The following is a 19,101-nucleotide window of genomic DNA, read 5'->3' on the forward strand; positions in this document are numbered from 1 at the left end:
ATGTCTGGTTCCATGATCTGCAGCCATATTGTGCTGCAGCCATGAAGAAAAGGACCATGGGAAAGCTTAATGGGATGTTTTGTGGCTTCTATAAAATGGGATACCATGGGTGATGTTTATGAGGAAGACAGCTGCAAAGGAAGATCAGGACTCCCGCTGGACTTTCTTACTGGCATGAGGTTTGAAGAAGTTGAGGGCAGCAAAGGTATGACTGAATAGTCTTACCAGCCGTACGACTTCACAGGCATTTTTAAAAAATGTCTCAGTAGGCAAACACTACAGGCAAAATTCTCAAAATATTTACCACTTCACAGTCCTTATGCTGGAATAAAAAGGGATTTGTTGTTCTCTTCCAGTAAAGAAGGCAGTTGAAAAGGGGCTGCATCAAAAATAACCCACTCTCCTCCCTTTAGTAAACTGGAATTTGATGCAATACTGTATCAGTCATGGGGCTTACATTACATTTTCTAAATGAGTTAGCCGTTCCCGTAACTTCATGAATACTTTACCAGGGCAGGGGGTGGTGAGAGTTAAAAAAAATAATAGTCATAATAGCTTCTTTGTACCTTCTAAGTGGAAGATGTCCATATTGCACAAGCAAAACGCAAGAAGAAAACTTCCGCAAAAGTATGGCTGCTGTGTGTGTGTGTGTGTGTGTGTGTGTGTGTGTGTGTGTTTCTGCCTATGAGTTTGATTGATCAAGAGCCAGCGTCAGTGGGTTGTTTTTTTTTGAAAAAAAATGTTTAGGGGTACTCTCGTTTTGACTCAATAAAATCTCCATTTTATAGTTGAAATCGGGGGAAATAAATACAGTAAGTGGAAAGAAGTACAAAGATTCACATAATGTTTAGGGGTATGCGTACCCCTGCATCCCCCCAGAAAAGAGCACTGGCCAGTATGAATGTTATTAGAACCTAAAACAGATAGTACCTATGCTTGAGAAAACAGCCAGAAAGTGACTTGTGCACTTGTGATAGTATTGATTTGATCTTGTCAATTCTCGGATTTTAGACTTCTGTTCAAAATAAGCTTCTTGTGGCAAAATAGAGCCAAATATCCAAGTTTCCATGGTGTCTAGACTGAAGGTAGTCGATAAAAAAAGAAGACCCCTGAAGGGTCGGACCATATGTTCATCTCGTTCAGCATCCATTTTCCAAAATTGGACAGCCAGATTCTGAAAGCAATATTAATATTAATACCCAAAATTGTTGGGGAAGGCGATGGCCACACCTTGCCCCCCGAAACACCAACAACACATTCCAATTCCTAACCGCCACCCGAGCCCAAGGAGATCCTCTTCACTTCCCAGATGGAATGTGAACATGCCAGAAATAGAAGGAGAAGGAGAAGGAGAAGGAGAAGGAGAAGGAGAAGGAGAAGGAGAAGGAGAAGGAGAAGGAGAAGGAGAAGATAGACAGTAACTCCTAAACCTAGCTAGGAACTAGGTAGCCAAACAAGATGAGCAATTTTGCTGGCATCCTCCCCAAACAGGAAGCATTATACTGATAGAGAAAACATTTCATTTTCATGAATTTTCTTCTCACAGTTACACACATTTTTCATTCCTTGTTTAGAACCTAAAGTTGTTCCATGTGTATTTTTAGCAAGTTCATCTGCAAAATAGTGTAACTAACACACCCAATTAACACAACAACATTTTTCTTTGGTAGTCTCTGTAGGACATACCAATCACCTCAGGATGCACTCCCTTTCTTTTCTCCCTCTGCCCCTTAGTGTCACCTCCTCTTCAACTGCTTTGTACAGAATTGGCTTCCTCCCAGTAATATATCAGGCTGACACCATCGCACTTCAAACTATGTCCCAACTGGAAGGTTGCCCATTGCCCTGTGAGTGCCAACAATTAATCCAGCAGCCTGTGCCATTTATGTGGCACACGTTCAACTCCTTTTTACTGTTTTCTTAAGGCTTTGCGGAACAAAGCTTCGTGCTCATTGCTTGGAAAATTAAGGGAATAATGGCACTAAGTTGCCACTGAGGTTGCAATCCTGAAAGTGTTTCTTTTGTTGCCATGACTCATAAACAGTCAAGTAGTCACAATATTGCAGGCTTTTCCCATGACTGACATGCACAAGAGAGTTCAGTTCACAAAGGGCTCTTGACCTCTTCCTTGAGCATTCATTTTGATTTACTTGTGGGGTGTTTGTATGTCAGCATTCAACACTTGCATTTTCCCATCACTTTCCTAAATGCAGAAATCCCATTGGAAAAAGTGGATTTGTTGCACTAGGGCAACAGAGCACTTTTATTCATTTCAATTATGCAAACCTCAGTTTCCAGGTTATGATTGAATCCCTCCTGCAAAATGACACCCTGGAGACACGCACAATTATTTGTGCAATATGCATCCCTTCATCTTTGTGCTCACTGTGGAGATCTACAAAATGCAGAGCTGCATTTGCAGAGTTGCAGAATCTTCTAGAAAACTGTGCTTGCTACTAAGCAGGTTGTTTGAAACTGTCACCACTGCCTCTTCCACAAAAGGTGGGTATCAGTGTCAATAGCTCAGGAAGATTCCAACCAAAAAGACATTTTAAATAGCTGCTGGTGCCCTGTAGGTGCCGGTGGCAACCTGTTGGGAATAGAGAAATGGCCAGATCCATGTGCAATTAATAAACATTCTGTTGAGCCAGTTCAGTAAGAAAAGTGTTCAAGGAGAAAAAGACTATGACATCAGTGCTATTATTTTGTCAAACCTTGAATTAAATTCTTGCAGCTTTAATTCCTTGTGTGAAACATTTTATCAATGAAAAATATTTACAATCCATATCACTCTACTGCTAAAAATCTGAAGAGTAATTTCATTTATGTAATTCATAAAAAGGAGCAGATGTTGAAATAATCTTATCTTGGTTTCCTTACCCATAGCCCAGTGATTAAGAAATTGGTCAATAAACTGGATTTTGAAGCCTTAAGTGTTCGTATTGAGAAAGCAAAAGATCTCTGGCATCTCCTCCAGGACGATGAAGGAGAGAAAGGAAGGAAAACAAACAGAACGACTGGAGGATCAGTCAGCATTCGCCGATTGGCACTTGAGCTGGCAGCAGGTGGATTTTCATTGGAGGCTATTAATTTTGTAAGTCAAACCCTTCACAATCCCATTTTCTTTTCATGGCCGCATGGCACCAGTCCAAAATCTCTGGTTGCATTTCCTGATATGATCACTTTCACCCACTCCCCTTGAAATATTTATATACTTATATGATACTTTTCAGAGGCTGGGGCACTTTGACAGTGAAGAGCTAAACATAAAGCTGTAGAGACGGATATCCTTGCTATGACTTTAGTTTTCCAGACCTAGGCTTACTGTACCATGTATGATCCAAAACATCATATATGCCTTGGAGATAATAAAAACCAAAGTTTGTTTGGCCTAGTTGTTTTCAGCTGAGAGTAGCATTAGTAGAATGAGAGAGTATCAAATGGCACTAGTGTTTAAAATAAATGATATACTGCAGGTATATGGCAGGTAAGGCAGATTATAAGGTCAGATCTTTTCATTGACACATACAGTAGGTCAATTCAGATGTTTTTTCTCTCTTAACCATTTTGCTTCTTATTCATAAACTCTTCAGTTCTCACTATCTTCATAGAAAAGGATATAGGTTACATTTCCTTCTATTACAAAACAGATATAGGGCTTTATTGACCCTTAAATTTATTTTGTACATTAACTGACTGTACTCTTATTATGCCTATACAAACATATTCTAACAACTACCATTTTGGAGCAGATGAAAGATTGAACTAACTTGGTATTCTATAGTTGAAAACAGAGAAACACTGCTTCACTGATTTTGAATCTTTTCATAATGACGCCGAAAGTTTATTCCTTGCTGGAGATAGTACAGCTGATGCTACAATGAACTTCCTATGGTGGTCACTTTTCTGAGGAACTGAAGCCACATCACAGCACATGGCTTGTATCAGGAGCGCCAGCTTGCCCTCACTATTGAGGGGCCGATGTCAGATGTCATACACCATGTGACACGACACACTGACGTAGAGCACAGCAACATCGTCACTCAGTATTGATGGGGTCTGGCCCCCTCCTAAAGAATTTCAGGGGAGCCCAAAGTGCGCCCCCCAACTAGCACACCTGGCTTGTATCCAATGTTAGTCATACTCAGATTAGTCCGGTTAAGATTAATGATCATGACTAATCTAGATATGTTAATGTCACTGAGTCTACTCTACTTAGTTGACTACATGCATGCTTCCTTGGACTTATTGTGCATTATTTCACATTATTGACAATCTTATCTGCCATTCTTTTGCCCTCTGTTTCTCATGCCAGAACTCTTATTGGTCTTCTGCAATCTGTTCTCTGCAATCTCAAGCACATAGTGGTAGCCCAATCCTATGAGCTGCTGCTGCACCGACATGGTAGCTCATAAGGTCAGATGCAGGAGCTCAAGCATTTTCACATGGAATACAATGCTTCAGCTGCACCATTGCTGGCAAAGTGAAAGACACCAGCACTTGCGACAACAGCCGCAAGGATGCTACTAGCCCAGAGATAGAAAGAAGAAGTGGTCCCTACCAGAGAGGAATGGTAAACCAAGCTGTTGGACTATGCCAAAATAGCAAAGCTGACTGGAAAACTCTGGAACCAAGGGGACAAAAACTTTATAAAAGAATGGGAAAAATTATAAGTTATTTAAGAGACCACTGTAAGCAGATAGAACCACTGGCAGGATTTTGATTCTACTTGTAGTGTAACAAATACAATGGACAATATGGATTGCTATAATATTTAGAGTATGGAAGAATTTGCAGTTGCACATGTTCAAAATGGGACCCCGTGGAGGGGGTGGGGGAAGTCACAACATTCAGAGTAATTTCTGTATATGGATATCTGTTTGATTACAAATTTGTATTTGTAAAATCAAATAAAATGACCGCCGCCTCCCCCCCCCCCGAAAAGCTACCAGCACTCGTTGGCTAATGCTTTCTGTGCTAATCATGTATATGACATTCCAAAAATGAAAGTGGATGTGATTATGATCAACTATCATTTCTATTATTATTATATTTTTTTATGCACAGAGTGCTTTGCAATTCATACTTCATTTATTCTTGCAGTAACCCGTTGGTGGGTTAGGTTGGCTGATTATGACTTTTTCCAGGCCACCCAGTTAGCTTCATAGCTGAGCAACTACTTGAACCTGAGTAACCCACTGTGACCAATTTCAAATTATACCATATCCAATGCACCACATTACAATTCCTAAGCACAACCTCATGCTTCCTTTTAAACCCTGTTCCAAGGATTTTATCTGGCAAGCAGAGTGGAAATGGCAGCTTTGAACCATTTACCAGGAAACGGATCCAGCTGTAGTGGTAGCAGCACAAATCACAGCCAATCAATAGGACTGGAACGTAAATCTACAATTCTCAACTCAGTCCTTGAACTGTCCAAATAGAAGCCAATTGGACATGTCAACTGGAGTAAGTAGGTCAGAAGGAGGAGGAGATGGAAGAGGAAGAGGAAGAGGAAGAGGAAGAAGAAGAAGAAGAAGAAGAAGAAGAAGAAGAAGAAGAAGAATCTAGTCCAACCTCTGCAGTCCAGAGCTGCCCCATACAGGGATTGAACCTGCAACCTTGGAAAGGAGGAGGAGGGATGCTGAGGATCATAACAACTAGCAATCTGAATGAAACGTGAAGAGAATTTGTAGACACTTTTTTAAAAAGTCACCACTTTGTATGAAGAGAGAGGAAAGCTTTAATATGATCCCCAAGCCCCCTGGTTTTTGATTTAAGGGAAGGAAAAACAACAACTGTGAAAGTCAAAACCACTGGGTTCAGCTTCATCGGCCAGCTCCTAAAAATAGGCCTGCTTTCTTACGGAAAGGTATACAAAGTAGAAGAGAAAAAACAGGCAATTTGAACGAAACTTCTCCAAGTCGTCTGAATTTGGTGCCAAGAATACAGGGCAGGATGATAGTTAAGAGGCCTCTTGTCCTCTTGTATTTTTGGATCTTTAAAGGCACTAGTGACTAAATACTCCATGCTGGGAAGCAACCATGGAAAATAACTTGATCTTCAGTGAACAAGCAGTCTAATCATTTTAACCATTCTTTGAGGTTTGCTTTTATGTAATTCAGCTTAATGACTTTAGCAGGCTCCTTCATCAGGGTTTTGTTTTCACATACTGAAGGATCACTGGCCTATGTGGTGGTTAAAAGCGGAACAGTATAATTCTGATTCCTATCTGGATACAACCTTTTGGAGAATCCAAAATGTACTCTGTTTCATTCTTGGGCATCTCTGCTAACTGCTCCAAAATAGCCTTTGCACAATCTTTCTTTCAGTACTTCCATGCTGAGGGGAAAGGGAGCTATTTCTCCATTGGTGCAGATTTTCCATTCTAAACACACATCTATACACACATTCGGTTTTGCCAGCATATATTCTCATGAGCTGGGCTTTGGTCATTACATGATGAAAACATTTCCCCCTTCAAATTTAGGGGCAGCTATCAAGAAGCAAGCACAGCAACCAACAAGCAAAATGGAGAGTAACCAAGTTGACATGGAATTTTTCCTGCTAGGCCTATGTCCCTGGTACTTATAAATATACCTACATAGGTTCTTGGATAAATAAGAATCCACAGCCTTCTTAAACAATTGACAGGATCTGTAGCAGGCTAATGAGAATTGTTTAACTTCAGTGCCACTCTCCAATGCAAGTACAGTGGTACCTCGGGTTAAGTACTTAATTCGTTCCGGATGTCCGTTCTTAACCTGAAACTGTTCTTAACCTGAAGCACCACTTTAGCTAATGGGGCCTCCTGCTGCCGACGCGCCACCAGTGCACGATTTCTGTTCTCATCCTGAAGCAAAGTTCTTAACCTGAGGTACTATTTCTGAGATAGCAGAGTCTGTAACCTGAAGTGTATGTAACCTGAAGCATATGTAACCTGAGGTGTTTCCTGCTTGGTAGGGGGTTGGACTCGATGGCCCTTGTGGTCTATTCCAACTCTATGATTCTATGATTCTATTCTATGGTTCTATGATTACTCAACAACTGATGCAAAAATGGCAGAATTTTGTGGCCCCTTAAAGCCTTAACACATTTATCACTTTCATGGGCTGCAGCCCATTTCACCAGGCACAGGAAGTGTTATTCTGAGTTGTGGGCGCTTTGCGCCTGGTTGGGATGGAATCATACGCAGTGAGGTCACTAAATTGGAGAGAAGTACAGACAGTGATGATTACCAGCCAGATAGGCGGGGTATAAATAATAATTATATAAATTATTATTGCATATTTAACTGTGGTCATTCACACACACACACACAGTTCGAGTGATCACACATCTGAAAGGGAGGGGGGACTGCCTCCAAGTGGACAATGTGAAAGTTCTGGCTGTTGAAGGAATTTGTAATGGCTCATTCAGACGAGCAAGTCATCACGGGATGCTGTAGTCAATGAGTGGTAAGGATGCATCATTGGGAGATTGTGGACTCCTTCCTTGGAGGTTTTAAGGCAGAGGGATGGCCACCTGCCATGGATGCTCTAGTTGACATTCCTGCATTGCAGGGGGTTGGACTGGATGACCCTCGGGGTCCCTGCCAACTCTACAATTTTATTATTCTATGATTCTAGGTACCACTGTAGCTATTATGGATGAGGAGCTGGTAGGCATTTCTAGCTATCACACTTCTATGTCTGACAACCCAACCCAACCCTAACCCAAAGTCCCTGAACAGTTGCTAGCACTTCTCCAGTGCTCCTGGCTCCTCTAGGTGCATCGAGGGAGCCTTGTCTATGGCAGTGGGGGACCTTGGGATCTCAAATGACAAAAGTTGATGCACCCCCACCTGTTAGTTGTGGCGCCCCTGCTGTGCCCCCAAGGCACTGCACCCAACTAGATCAGGGCATATATGTTGCTAAGTCCATTGTGTGATATCGTCAAGCAAAATTATAACAGGTTCCATGCATTTCTAATTAAGAATCTGATTATGAAACCAACTTTCATAATGTTAAAGTTCTCTTTGAAATTTTCTTTTCAGGCCCTGCAGAAGTTCAACCGCGGAAAAGCAGGTGTTCTATCTTTCCTGGATTTTGTTACCTACATCCCCTTGTTTGTCGAAATCCACGAGGGCATAGTTCAGAATCCTCTTTCACTAGTCCCAAACACTGTTCCAGATCTGGAAGATGAGCTTCATATGAATGTGTTTTAGAAACACAGAACTGCAAGGTGAATCCAGCAATGCAAGAAGACCCAGATATGGAAATCTCATATATAATTAAGAATTTGCTTAAAGTTACTGCTGATTGCTGTACAAACCTCAAATAACATTGTTGTAGTCAGGGATGGTCATTAGAGATTCCCAGTGCAATAGAGACTTAGGTGAAAGTTTGTGGTAAGGTTGTTCTACTTTCTTCAAAGGCTATATATGATTCAATATATTTAGTTACATTCTAATCATATACAGTGGTACCTCAGTTTTCGAATGTCTCTGTTGATGAATATTTCAGTTTTTGAATGCTGTAAACACAGAAGTGAATGCTTCGGTGTTCGAACACACCTTGGAAGTCAAACATGCCACGCGGCTTCCACTGAGTTCCTGAGGCCTAGCTGTCGACTGTCGAGTTTTCAGTTTTTGAACATTTCAGAACTCAAACGGTCTTCCGGAACGTATTACATTCAAAAAATGAGGTACCACTGTACATGCCTAATCATGTACTGGGTAATATTTTCATGAAACATCTGCTCCCTTGTAACACTAGATCAGCTTAACTCCAGTAACATTCACAGAACCAATAACAGCTCTTTAAATTCAAATTAATACTTTAATATACTGTACTATCATTGGCACACAGTTTTTTTCTGTTCCCAAAACAACTTCTGTGTGCCCTATAGCAAAGTTATCTTAACTACATAATTGTTTTAATTACTTTTAGCATAATAAAATTCATAGTTTTAATAATCAAGATATACATTGGCATGGCTTTTATGTTATTTCCTGTATATATGTGTGTGTACTTTTATGATTAAAACAATGAATGCAATCCTATGCATTTTTTCTCAAACGTTAGTCCCACTCAACTCGAATGGTACTTACTACTGAATTTGTGTGTATAGGATTGCAGCCTAAGACACTAAAAACTGTTTATGAGCATTTATTTTTTGTAAAAGGCATATGTGTCTATAAATAATAGTTTGGTGTCAAGATATTTTTCCCATCACAGCTGTTTGGGCTGCTTTGCTGACAGAGGAGAGAAAATGAATATATTATCCAACAGTTTCAGCTTGATGGGATTTAACAAATTTGCCCATCTCTGTTTCAAAATCAGAGGGAGACATAGTTCATCTTTAAAAAATCTATTTGGTCATCTATCCAGAACCATTCCTTTTAAAAAAAAATGCTGTTTATGTATTAGCATCTAATCTACAAATACTAAACTGTTTCTGTTATTATTTGAACTACATGATCCTCCCTCTGAAAACAAGAGCTGTTTTGTAAATGGGGTTTTGGTAGACGTAAGCAACAAAGCAAGTAATCTGGTTTGCGTATTTTTGCTGTTTCATTGTGTTCTGAGTCTGAAGCTCAGTAAGATTTTGATCCTAATCCACCTTATGCAGAAATGAGTTTTAAAAGGGAAAAGGGGGAAATTGAGCACACCACCTAATTTCATGATGTGCACATCAATCCTTACTTCTAATGCATACGTTTTTCTGGAATTCATAGGCAAAGTTCTCCATTTTAAAAGCACACATGACATAATCCCTTTATTGACAATAATTTAAGTAATGTGGTAATGTTCACATCTGAGCTTTCAGAAGTCTTCTCAAGCGATTTCACAAAATCATATTCTGGGAGGTGGGGATCATTCTAACCACAGTATAAATGATACATAATTGAATCTAGAATACGTTAAATCAGTCATGCCAATTCCTTCATATTTCAAAAGCTAACAATCCATTATCTTTCTTAAGTTTGCTTGAGTGAAAACGAGAAAAGCATGCCTTCAACACTACAGAAAGAATCCTAAAAAGCTCTAAATTTATGTTTTGAATTTAGTATATTTTATAGCTTTATTTTGTAAGCTGCTTTGAGACCCAGCTACAGTGGACATGGAAAGAGAGAGACATCTTTTGAACTAACAACTGAGTTATGACACCTGACCATTTTGTTTGATAGATGCAGCTAAAATTAGTGAACAGTTCAAAAAAAGAGAAAGCATGACAGGTGTTGTGGGTCTGTGTACTGGAACCCTCATAAAAAATCATAGACCCCCAAGACTTGAAGCCTGCTAGTATAGTGGAAGACCTGGGGCATACAAGTTTGCCATCCGGGTCTCCTGAAAACCTGGTTAGGATCATAGAACATATCCTTCAAAACCACTTACGGAAGGCATGCAATTGGCATCAAGTGCAAAAAAAGGAAAAAAGGATCATGTTCCTTGCAAATAGTGTAGCCATATGTTGAAAAAACAAAACCCTTGTTTTACATTCCAAGGACATGTCTCATCCCATTTCAAACAACTGACATTCGCATTTTTATTTTTATTTTTATTTCAACCCTTAGGATTTGTTTCAAGGAATAAAATAACCCTTAATCTTATCGTTTAACCTTTGGTACATAAAGCTTCTTTGGAAAAATAGTAAATTGTCAAATATCCATCACTATCTATTTAATCATGAACAACGAGTCACTTCTTTCTGAGAATATCCTGTCATTCCATCTGTATTTGATTCTGTAAGTTAATTCAAGAATTTTTCACTGGTCTGTAGGTTAACATTTGGAATAACTAGTGTATGAATGGGGTACTTCCCAGCAGAACTTGGAAACAACCTTTTTCGGGCTCCCTTGCATTGCATAACAAACCTCTATTGGCTTGTCTTCAGGTGTTATATTGTTCCCTCCACTCCAAGCCAAACTTAATAGACTGTCTGACCAGTGAAAATAATGTGATCACCATCCCTGTTACAGAGACTCATGTGTCGAACAACCTGTAAGACTTGCAAGGAACATTTCCATTTCCACCTAAATGCGCTATGGGCAGACGTGTTCCAAGAAATGAAAGGGCAAGACACAAAAAATACTCATTATATCCTTTTCCAGATGTCACAATGAATGTCAACACTTCAATGAATAAGGCCTGAATTAGAACAGAAAACAAGGCAGATACCAGTAAATATTTGTGTCGGGCAATCATTTCATAATTTGGAAATTCAGACTAAAAGGGAAAACAATTTGGGAGCCTGACTTCCACTTGTTACACACTACTTGAAATTGTCTATGACAGTTGAAGACTTTTGTTCACCAGTGAACAAACTGGGGTTTTTTCAATATAGAGGAGGAAGAGAATGAGACTGTTTCTTTTCTACTGCTGGGAGAACAGGGTTTCCCTCACTGCCAGTGGAATCACACTCCAGCTAGCTCCCCTTCTCACTGATTATGAACAAGGTGGCAGAACGATTGATCCACATAGCAGGTGGCAGAACGATTGATCCAGATAGACCTGATTCCGCATTTCCTACACGGATTGCCACCAAGCTTAATGTGTCTGGTTGTAGTCTAAAGAAGTCATTGGATCTTTTTTGGTAACACAGATCCTAAATCTGCCTGGCCATCATGCCATGATAGATTATTCATTCCTTTAAATCCCTAGACAGCAAGGAGTGGAAATAATTATATATATCAGGGATGTCCAACTCCCAAGAGACTGCGATCTACTCACAGAATAAAAAACTGGCAATGATCTACCCATTGGGGGGGGGGTCAGGTCAAAGTTGTTGAGCTTCTTTAGATGTTGACTCCCATATATATCCCCCTTTTTATACCCCATGCAAATAAGAATCTGGTTATAATCTCTTTGCACTCTTCAGTTGTTCCATTAATATGCTGTTCTGATTTATCATAATATTAAAACCGGAGGGTTATTAGCATTCGGATATCCCATTCTGACAGTAATTGAACAGATCCATGAGATGAATAGTATGAAATATTCATCATATACCAAATTGTGGATCAGTCCATTTGCTGCCACTCCTCTTGTCCATGTGTTTTGTTTGATGGAGACTGCTAATGGTTGCAATAATAGATTGCAAACAATGGCCATTCCTGTCTGATTCCTCTATTTTACTTAAAGGCAGGTGGGTCTATCCCATAAATCTTTCCTGTAGCTCTCTGACAATTATAGCATGTTGGTTTTATATATATTTCTATTATTTTTTATTTCTACACCAAATGGAAAATTGTAAACATCACTGCTTGGAACATTGAATGGAACAACAATAAACCAGTATTATTGCTATCATCATCATGAGGGCTCCCTTTTGCACTGTGCAGTTCCAACATCTGTCAGTATTTCTTTATTAATCTGTGTTTCAGAATATTATTATTCATCCAAAAATTTATTGTTTGAACTGATACCTAGAATAAGAGTTTTCCGTTTGGAAATAGTCCTTTTCCATCCAACTTCAAAAGCAGTGCAAGATATAACCCTATTTTAAACATATAGGAACATAAGAAATAGTCATCTCAATAAGTTTTGGGATCTGTCTCTTGTCACAAAAAGAAAGGAATTGGACAGTCAAAGACTTAAGCACAAAAAAAAGCTTCAAATGTCATGAAATATTTCTGACTCCCACTGATGATTCATCTTCTGGTTAAGTTTTAAAATTAGACGCAGACTTCTGCAAGGAAGTGATTATAATTTTATCACTTTCATAAACTATTCCCTTCCCACCCCACATACACACACATGCTAACACTGGTGGGGGTTTTTTCACCCATTTTCAATTCTCCCAAATGCATCAACACCAAAGCTGCATTAACACAAATGAAAGAGAAAAGAAACCAACCACAAAACTAATTTCATTTCTTTATTACACTTTTGCCTTTTGATCATTTATTTATTTAGCTCGCTTATTTAAAAAAAATGTTTATCCTGCTTTTCACCATACAGGCCTCGAAGCAGCTTGCAACAATAAAATATGCAAGATACAAAGTTTAAAATATTAATTAATCCTCCACAATGTAAAATCTCCATGAGAAAGCACTTTCAGGTTCATCACACAATTCCACTTTGTGTGGGCCATCGCTCAGTACTGTGAGTGATGTAGATCAGTGGCAGAACATCTGATTTGCATGCCAGATGTCCCAGGTTCAATTCATGGTGTTTCCAGGTAAGGGTAGAAAAAATTTCTTGCCTGAAATCCTGGAAAGCTGCTGTCAGTCAGTGTCAACAATACTGAGCTAGATGGACAAATGCTTTGACTCAGTCTAAGGTCATATTGTCCTATTCATCTTTTCTACTGCGTCCACATCTCCAACCTCCCTTGTTTTTCTGCCATGGCTGTCTTTTATCATCTTGTTGTTCCGTACCTTCTACATCATCTTAGGTTATATACTTTAAATAGACAATAAACTCCCCATCAGAGCTGGAAACTTTACAAAACATTAAGTGCTCAGTGCTTTTTCGGTGGTACTACAAAAACAAAAACAAATCTGCTTGGTCTTTCAGACAGCTCTTTCTTTGCACCCATAATGCTTGCTAGTTCTATGTTTCAGTGGCAGATACTGGATGCTCAGCAGTTTTGGGAATCCCTTGATTATTTTAATACTTTAATGAGAGTTGAAAGCTTTGAAAATCTGGCTCTGATTTAGGAGTGCTAAGCAGTTTGAAACCCCCAAGTCTTGCTCCACCTGGCTTTCCCTTTGATGGAAGAGTTTGACTGAGTTTTAGACACACCTGTCCAGTTTTAGCGCACTGAGAATTGCTGTTAAAATTCTGGATTCTGCAAGAACTGCAGCTGCTTTATTTTCCTGACAAGGTCTGTGTGTTTCTAACACAGCAGTTAATGAGATCCAGGGAATCTGTGAGATTGCCAGGGCTGGCTGAGAATGCCAAAAGCCCACAAAAATCTCTGTGACATAAAGCAGGAAAGCAGGAGCTTCAGTCCTCCCAGAGGCCACTGCCACCTAAGGACTTGGAAGAGGCTGGTCCCAGGTCCTAGGTCAGCATGGTGGGGCCTCTGCCTAGGGATGGGCAAATTTGTCAGTTTCGGTTTCTCCCAGCTTCTCATTTTTCCAGTCATAGGTTCCATTCATTTTCACATCAGTTTGCAAATTTATTTAATTTTAAGGAAGTCCTCATGAAAATTCCCTCAGCATTTTAGTGCAAAGTTCTCCCCAAATACACATGTTTGTGCAATTTTTATTATATGTATTTTTTGCAAGCATATGCATTTCTGTACACATTACTTGGCTGAAGAACTGCTTTGCAAAATTTGGAGAAGCGCCTATTTCAAAAGATGGCTACATTTCAGTTTGTGCATTGTTTCAGGAAGATTGAATTAGATAGGTCCACTTTTCAATGTGAATTTCTGAATTTCTTCCCCATCCTTACAAGGGGCCACTGACAAGAGCCCTGTGGACCTGCTGCTCCTGTGAACCATTCCAGTCCGTTTCTTCACTCTGGCTCAGGCAATGGTGGTACAGTAGACAAAGGAGAAGCCGTAACAGCCCCTGCTGCCTTAGTCCTTGGCTCCATATTCAAGCCAACAGGTGGTAGCCATGATGAGGGACAGAAGCATATGTGATCATGACTGGTGAGGAGCAGTTCATGTTGCAGGACAGGGGAGGCCGCATAAAGAATGTCTTGACCAGTGGTCCTCCAAAAGCTCGAGTTGGCTCGGGGAAGAGGGGAAGAGGGGAAGAGGGGAAGAGGGGCAAGAACGTTCCTTACTTGGTAGCACCCCCATGTCAGAAGCTCCCAGCAGTTTCTTCACACAGGAAGGTTTTGATCTGAGGAGCTTTCTCACCCCATTCTGAAATGGCATAGTTCCTCAAGAGGATTTTTGAACTGGTTCTTAATTCTGATTTGAACATTCCTGCTGAACGTGGCCTCACCAGTTCTCAAATGATAGGAGAAATATGTAGTGATATCACTGAAGTTCACATTTCCATGGCTCAGGGATGTGAACTTGTTCAGTTAATAATCCTTAACTACATTATGAATCAAGCAACATTGCCCTGGAAAGTTTTGATTTTAAACCAGGTTTTTGTTTTCCTTTCCTGATAACCCTAAATGCTACACTAGTGCCAAAGATTTTGGGAAATGTAGTTTTGCTGAGTGCTGAGTTCTCCCTATGAGTATCAGAAGCCAGGGAAATGACATAACCCAGGATTCCTTGCATGTAGTGTTAAAGATGCCATTACAGTCTTATAGAAAGGCTTGCAGGAAGACCTCTCTGCCACTGTGGGAAGACAGACTCCATTGAAATCCTGGTGGTGGTATCAAGAACACCATGGTGTCTGGGTTTAGGAACTGGACTTGGAGTAAGAGGAGCTTGCCTTTACCTGTTGTTCTGAGTCCGACTTTGCTAAGCTCTTTTTCCATTCCACTCCAGTCACATCAGAAAGTGAGCGCACATAGACTGGAGCTGATGATATTGGTACTTCCCATGACATAAGAACAAGCACTTAATATTTTAATGTTCCATTATTTTAATGTTGTATTTTATTTTTGTTTTTAAGTTGTAATCACTCATCTTGTTTTTATTATTGCTTGTAAGCCGCTCTGAGCCCGGCCTTGGCTGGGGAGGGCGGGGTATAAATAAAAAAATATTATTATTATTATTATTAATTCCTTTGTCTTAAGGAATATTAAAACACCTGAAAAGATGGCCTGACTCTTTTCGTTTCACTCTTTTCATTGGTTCATCGCTAACTCACATGTTCTCTTTTCTCAGAAGAGTTTCAAGAGTATCCAAAGCTATTTCATAATCTCTGAAATTTTCTGTGTTTGGTTTGAGCATCATGGCATGATTGTTTAGAGCAGTGACCCAAAAATGCATTTTGAGGTAGTTATGGCAAGATGAGAAAAGCATTCTTTCCTGTTTGATCTTCTTTGAAAGTTTGTGCTAAGAAATCATAAGTAGCTAAAACAAGAAACTTGTTATCTTTGGCTTGCTTTGAAAACTATGTTGCAATATAAAATGTAGAGAAGTTTGAAAGACAAAAAAAAAATCTGTCAGCACTATAAAAGCTGTATGTGTTTTAAAATATCTATTTAATATGACTGTAAAATGTGTCCACTGTTAAAATGATGTTAGATCAAAATCATGCCCACTTTGGTTTCTTCGTGCATACTTCATATGTGAAGCACTACTTTAAAAAATAGAAACTGGAAACAGGCTAAGAAGCAGCCAGACAAGAAATAAACTAAAAGAAAAAGAAGTCAGAAAAGAGGATAAAACTGCAATCCTCTTCTCAACGGACTCTTCAGCAAGAAAATCAAGAGAGTATGATGATCTGACTATATCTCATATTGTTAACCTTATCACAAGAAATGGTCCCACCCAAATTTTCAGGGTTTACATGCCCTTTCTGGTAATGATCACCCAAATAGACTGGGGACCATAATGCTTGAAACTCAGGGCTGCTATATTCCTCCATGATGCAAACCCCATACAATCCACATGTATGAAGATTACGGACATCAGTTTTCCAGTACACGTGAATGTGATGTTCGTACCTTGGATTGTGGAAGACAGTCACCAGGGTTCCAATCAGATATCCCAAGTGGAAACAATTCCCACACAGCAATCTACATATGAATTATATGGTATTTCCGACACAGAAAATTTTCTTCCACCTCAGAAGGGGAGGTTCTCAATGTAGGGAGGTTCTCAAGGTACAGGTCACAAGAACATCAGCTCTATGGTGACACATCTACTTATGATGCTGTACCAGGCATTACCCACCAACAGATGATGTTCCACCAGCACAATAGTGTGGGTTGGTGTTCCTGCTGTATTTATCCCCTTCCACATCCATAAAGCATGCCAAAAAAAACCAATAACTTTTGTGGCAAGCAAACAAATTAATAGAAACCTCCCACTTGTTATCTTTGGTCCCATATTAACCAGATGGCCAACCCCTCCTTTGCCACAATTTTACTAAGCTCTCTCTCCTCCACTTGGTGTGCAGCATATCAGATGTGATGAACCTGTAATGAAATGTGTAGGCTGAAGGGGGACCTAGTGAACATGAGCCAGGAGAGGGACTCAGGATGCTCTAATGCACACCTGCGTTCTCCCAACAGATTTATATTTAGCACCATACTTATCCACAGGATGGAGCAGCCACAGTTCCTTGATTGGCATTATGGTCTTTACTATACAAAGCAAAGAATGCTTGTGCATTATCATTCTGCTGGCATGTGCAATTGGAGCAAAAGAGAAGCTTGGTTGGTTGTCTTCTCCAGCCATGGGAATGACCACTTGGAGCAGGAATAAAACGACCCTAAGTGCCCATCCACAGCACCTGCTGCTCTGCATCCCTTGATTTGTTGAGCATACTTTTTATTTCACCCTGCAGTTAGCTTCCCATATTCAGTGCCTTTTCTGGCACATTAGGTTGCAGCCATGTGGCACTGTCTGATACACACTACCCCTTGCAGTCTTCTCCTTAAGGTGGGTTTTTGAAGGAGCAAATAAACATGCCACACAAAGCACAGCCTGCACTTTTGAACTGCAGCGTGGGGATGAAGGGAAAGCCCTGCAAAGGTTTCACAGCTACATGACAGCCTTTCCATAACAGGAATTCCGTAACAGTCTTCTTCAGGGAGAAGACCCTGGTTTTACTTCTAAAATGTCTAGAAGTAGAGGCCAGGAACACACTTTGTAATCTTTCAAATACCATGTGGCGTATCTTTGTTGGTGACAGCTCCAGATATGGTGGAGCTCTCAGTGGTCCAGTTCCAGGTATGGCAGAGAAGATGCTCTCCGTGGTCTCCTCTCTCCCATCACATGCTTGCTCCCACTCTGCCCCTGGACCCAATCCCCACTGCTGCCTAGGGGGATAAGACAAGGGAGCTAGCAGGTAGCAGGAGCTGCTTCTCCTTTTTCCTTTGCATCACCCTGGAGTCACACCCCCACTGTACATTTAAAGCCCCCCAAGAATCCTGGGAACTGATTTACTCCCCACACAGTCCCCAGCTCCCTTAAGAAACTACATTTCCCAGGATTCTTTGGGGAAAGCCATATGCTTTAGTTGTGCTTTTAAAAATGCTATGGAGTTTTGCATCTTGCCCAACCAATATGCTCCTTCTCTCATTAACAGTAATTATTTCCCAGTGACACTGGACAATGTGCTGCATTTGATATAATGTACATTGGCTGGTCAATGTGCAGAGTCCCCCATGTGTGAGATGAATATATGAGGCTATTCCTTGACAGCCTACTCAGACCCTTTGTCAATTGAATCCAGTACTGCATATTTCCAGGGTTTCCAGGTGACTACTTTCCCAACCCTGCTACTTGAGAAACTGCTACTGGAAGAGTCTGAGATCAAACTTGGAGCCTCTCGCATGCAGTGAATACACTCTACCAATGAGCTGTGGCATCTCACCATTAGTTCAAGCTATAGCCTTGCCTCTGGCAGGGAGGGCCCAGTGAGTCCTTATACCAGCAGCTGAAGAAGGGTTTGTTCACCAGCTGGCTCCACCAGACAAGCCTAGGCAAAAGACACATCCAAGAATGTACACACAATGACGGCATAAGCAGAAGGTTCTGTACTCTCCCCGGGAAATATGCAGAGTCTCCAAGGCATGCCAGAGAATGTTCAAGAATTGGCAGGACAGTTGGGATTTTTGTACATGCTCAGGCAATATGCATACTTTCCACTGGATGTGTTCTATATTAGTTCCAGTCTATATGCTTCAGCTGCAATCCTATACATACCACTCCTTGGAGTAAGTCTCGCTGAAGTTAGCAGGGCTTTCTTCTGAGTAGACATGCTGATAGCAAAGTGATATTGAACCAGTATGAATTAATTTGATAACATAAACAGGGATGCTTTTACATTGGTTGGTTGATATAACAGTCTACAAGTGATGTCAGAGAATGTGCATAAATAGCAAGTGATTAATCTCAAGTTTTGATCACATGTCTGCATATGGTGTCGCATTGGAAAACGCATCATCTGGCAACAACCAGGAAAAATTGAACTCTACTATCAATAGAGTCTTTTCAGTGGTTGTAACAGTACTGTGGAATTCCCCCCTTAAGGAAATTTGATAGATCCAGTCCATTGCAATCTCCATCACATGTGCAAAA

General features: G+C 40.3%; 1 protein-coding gene across 1 annotated transcript in view; it reads left to right on the forward strand.

Annotated features, from left to right (window-relative positions):
* The window catches only part of LOC309528707 (uncharacterized protein), a gene marked incomplete at its 5' end in the record, with an annotated part of 120,563 nt that extends 111,685 nt beyond the window's left edge, over positions 1 to 8,878 (forward strand). Inside the window, 2 exons of the mRNA XM_082216304.1 lie at positions 2,887 to 3,094; positions 8,036 to 8,878. Of these exons, the coding sequence (XP_082072430.1) occupies positions 2,887 to 3,094; positions 8,036 to 8,206 (379 nt within the window). The 3' untranslated portion in view covers positions 8,207 to 8,878. The remainder of the gene's footprint in view (positions 1 to 2,886; positions 3,095 to 8,035) is intronic.
* Positions 8,879 to 19,101: the final 10,223 nt, after the last annotated feature.

Source organism: Podarcis vaucheri, assembly GCF_965113315.1.
Source record: "Podarcis vaucheri genome assembly, chromosome: 3".
Classification (NCBI taxonomy): domain Eukaryota; kingdom Metazoa; phylum Chordata; class Lepidosauria; order Squamata; family Lacertidae; genus Podarcis; species Podarcis vaucheri.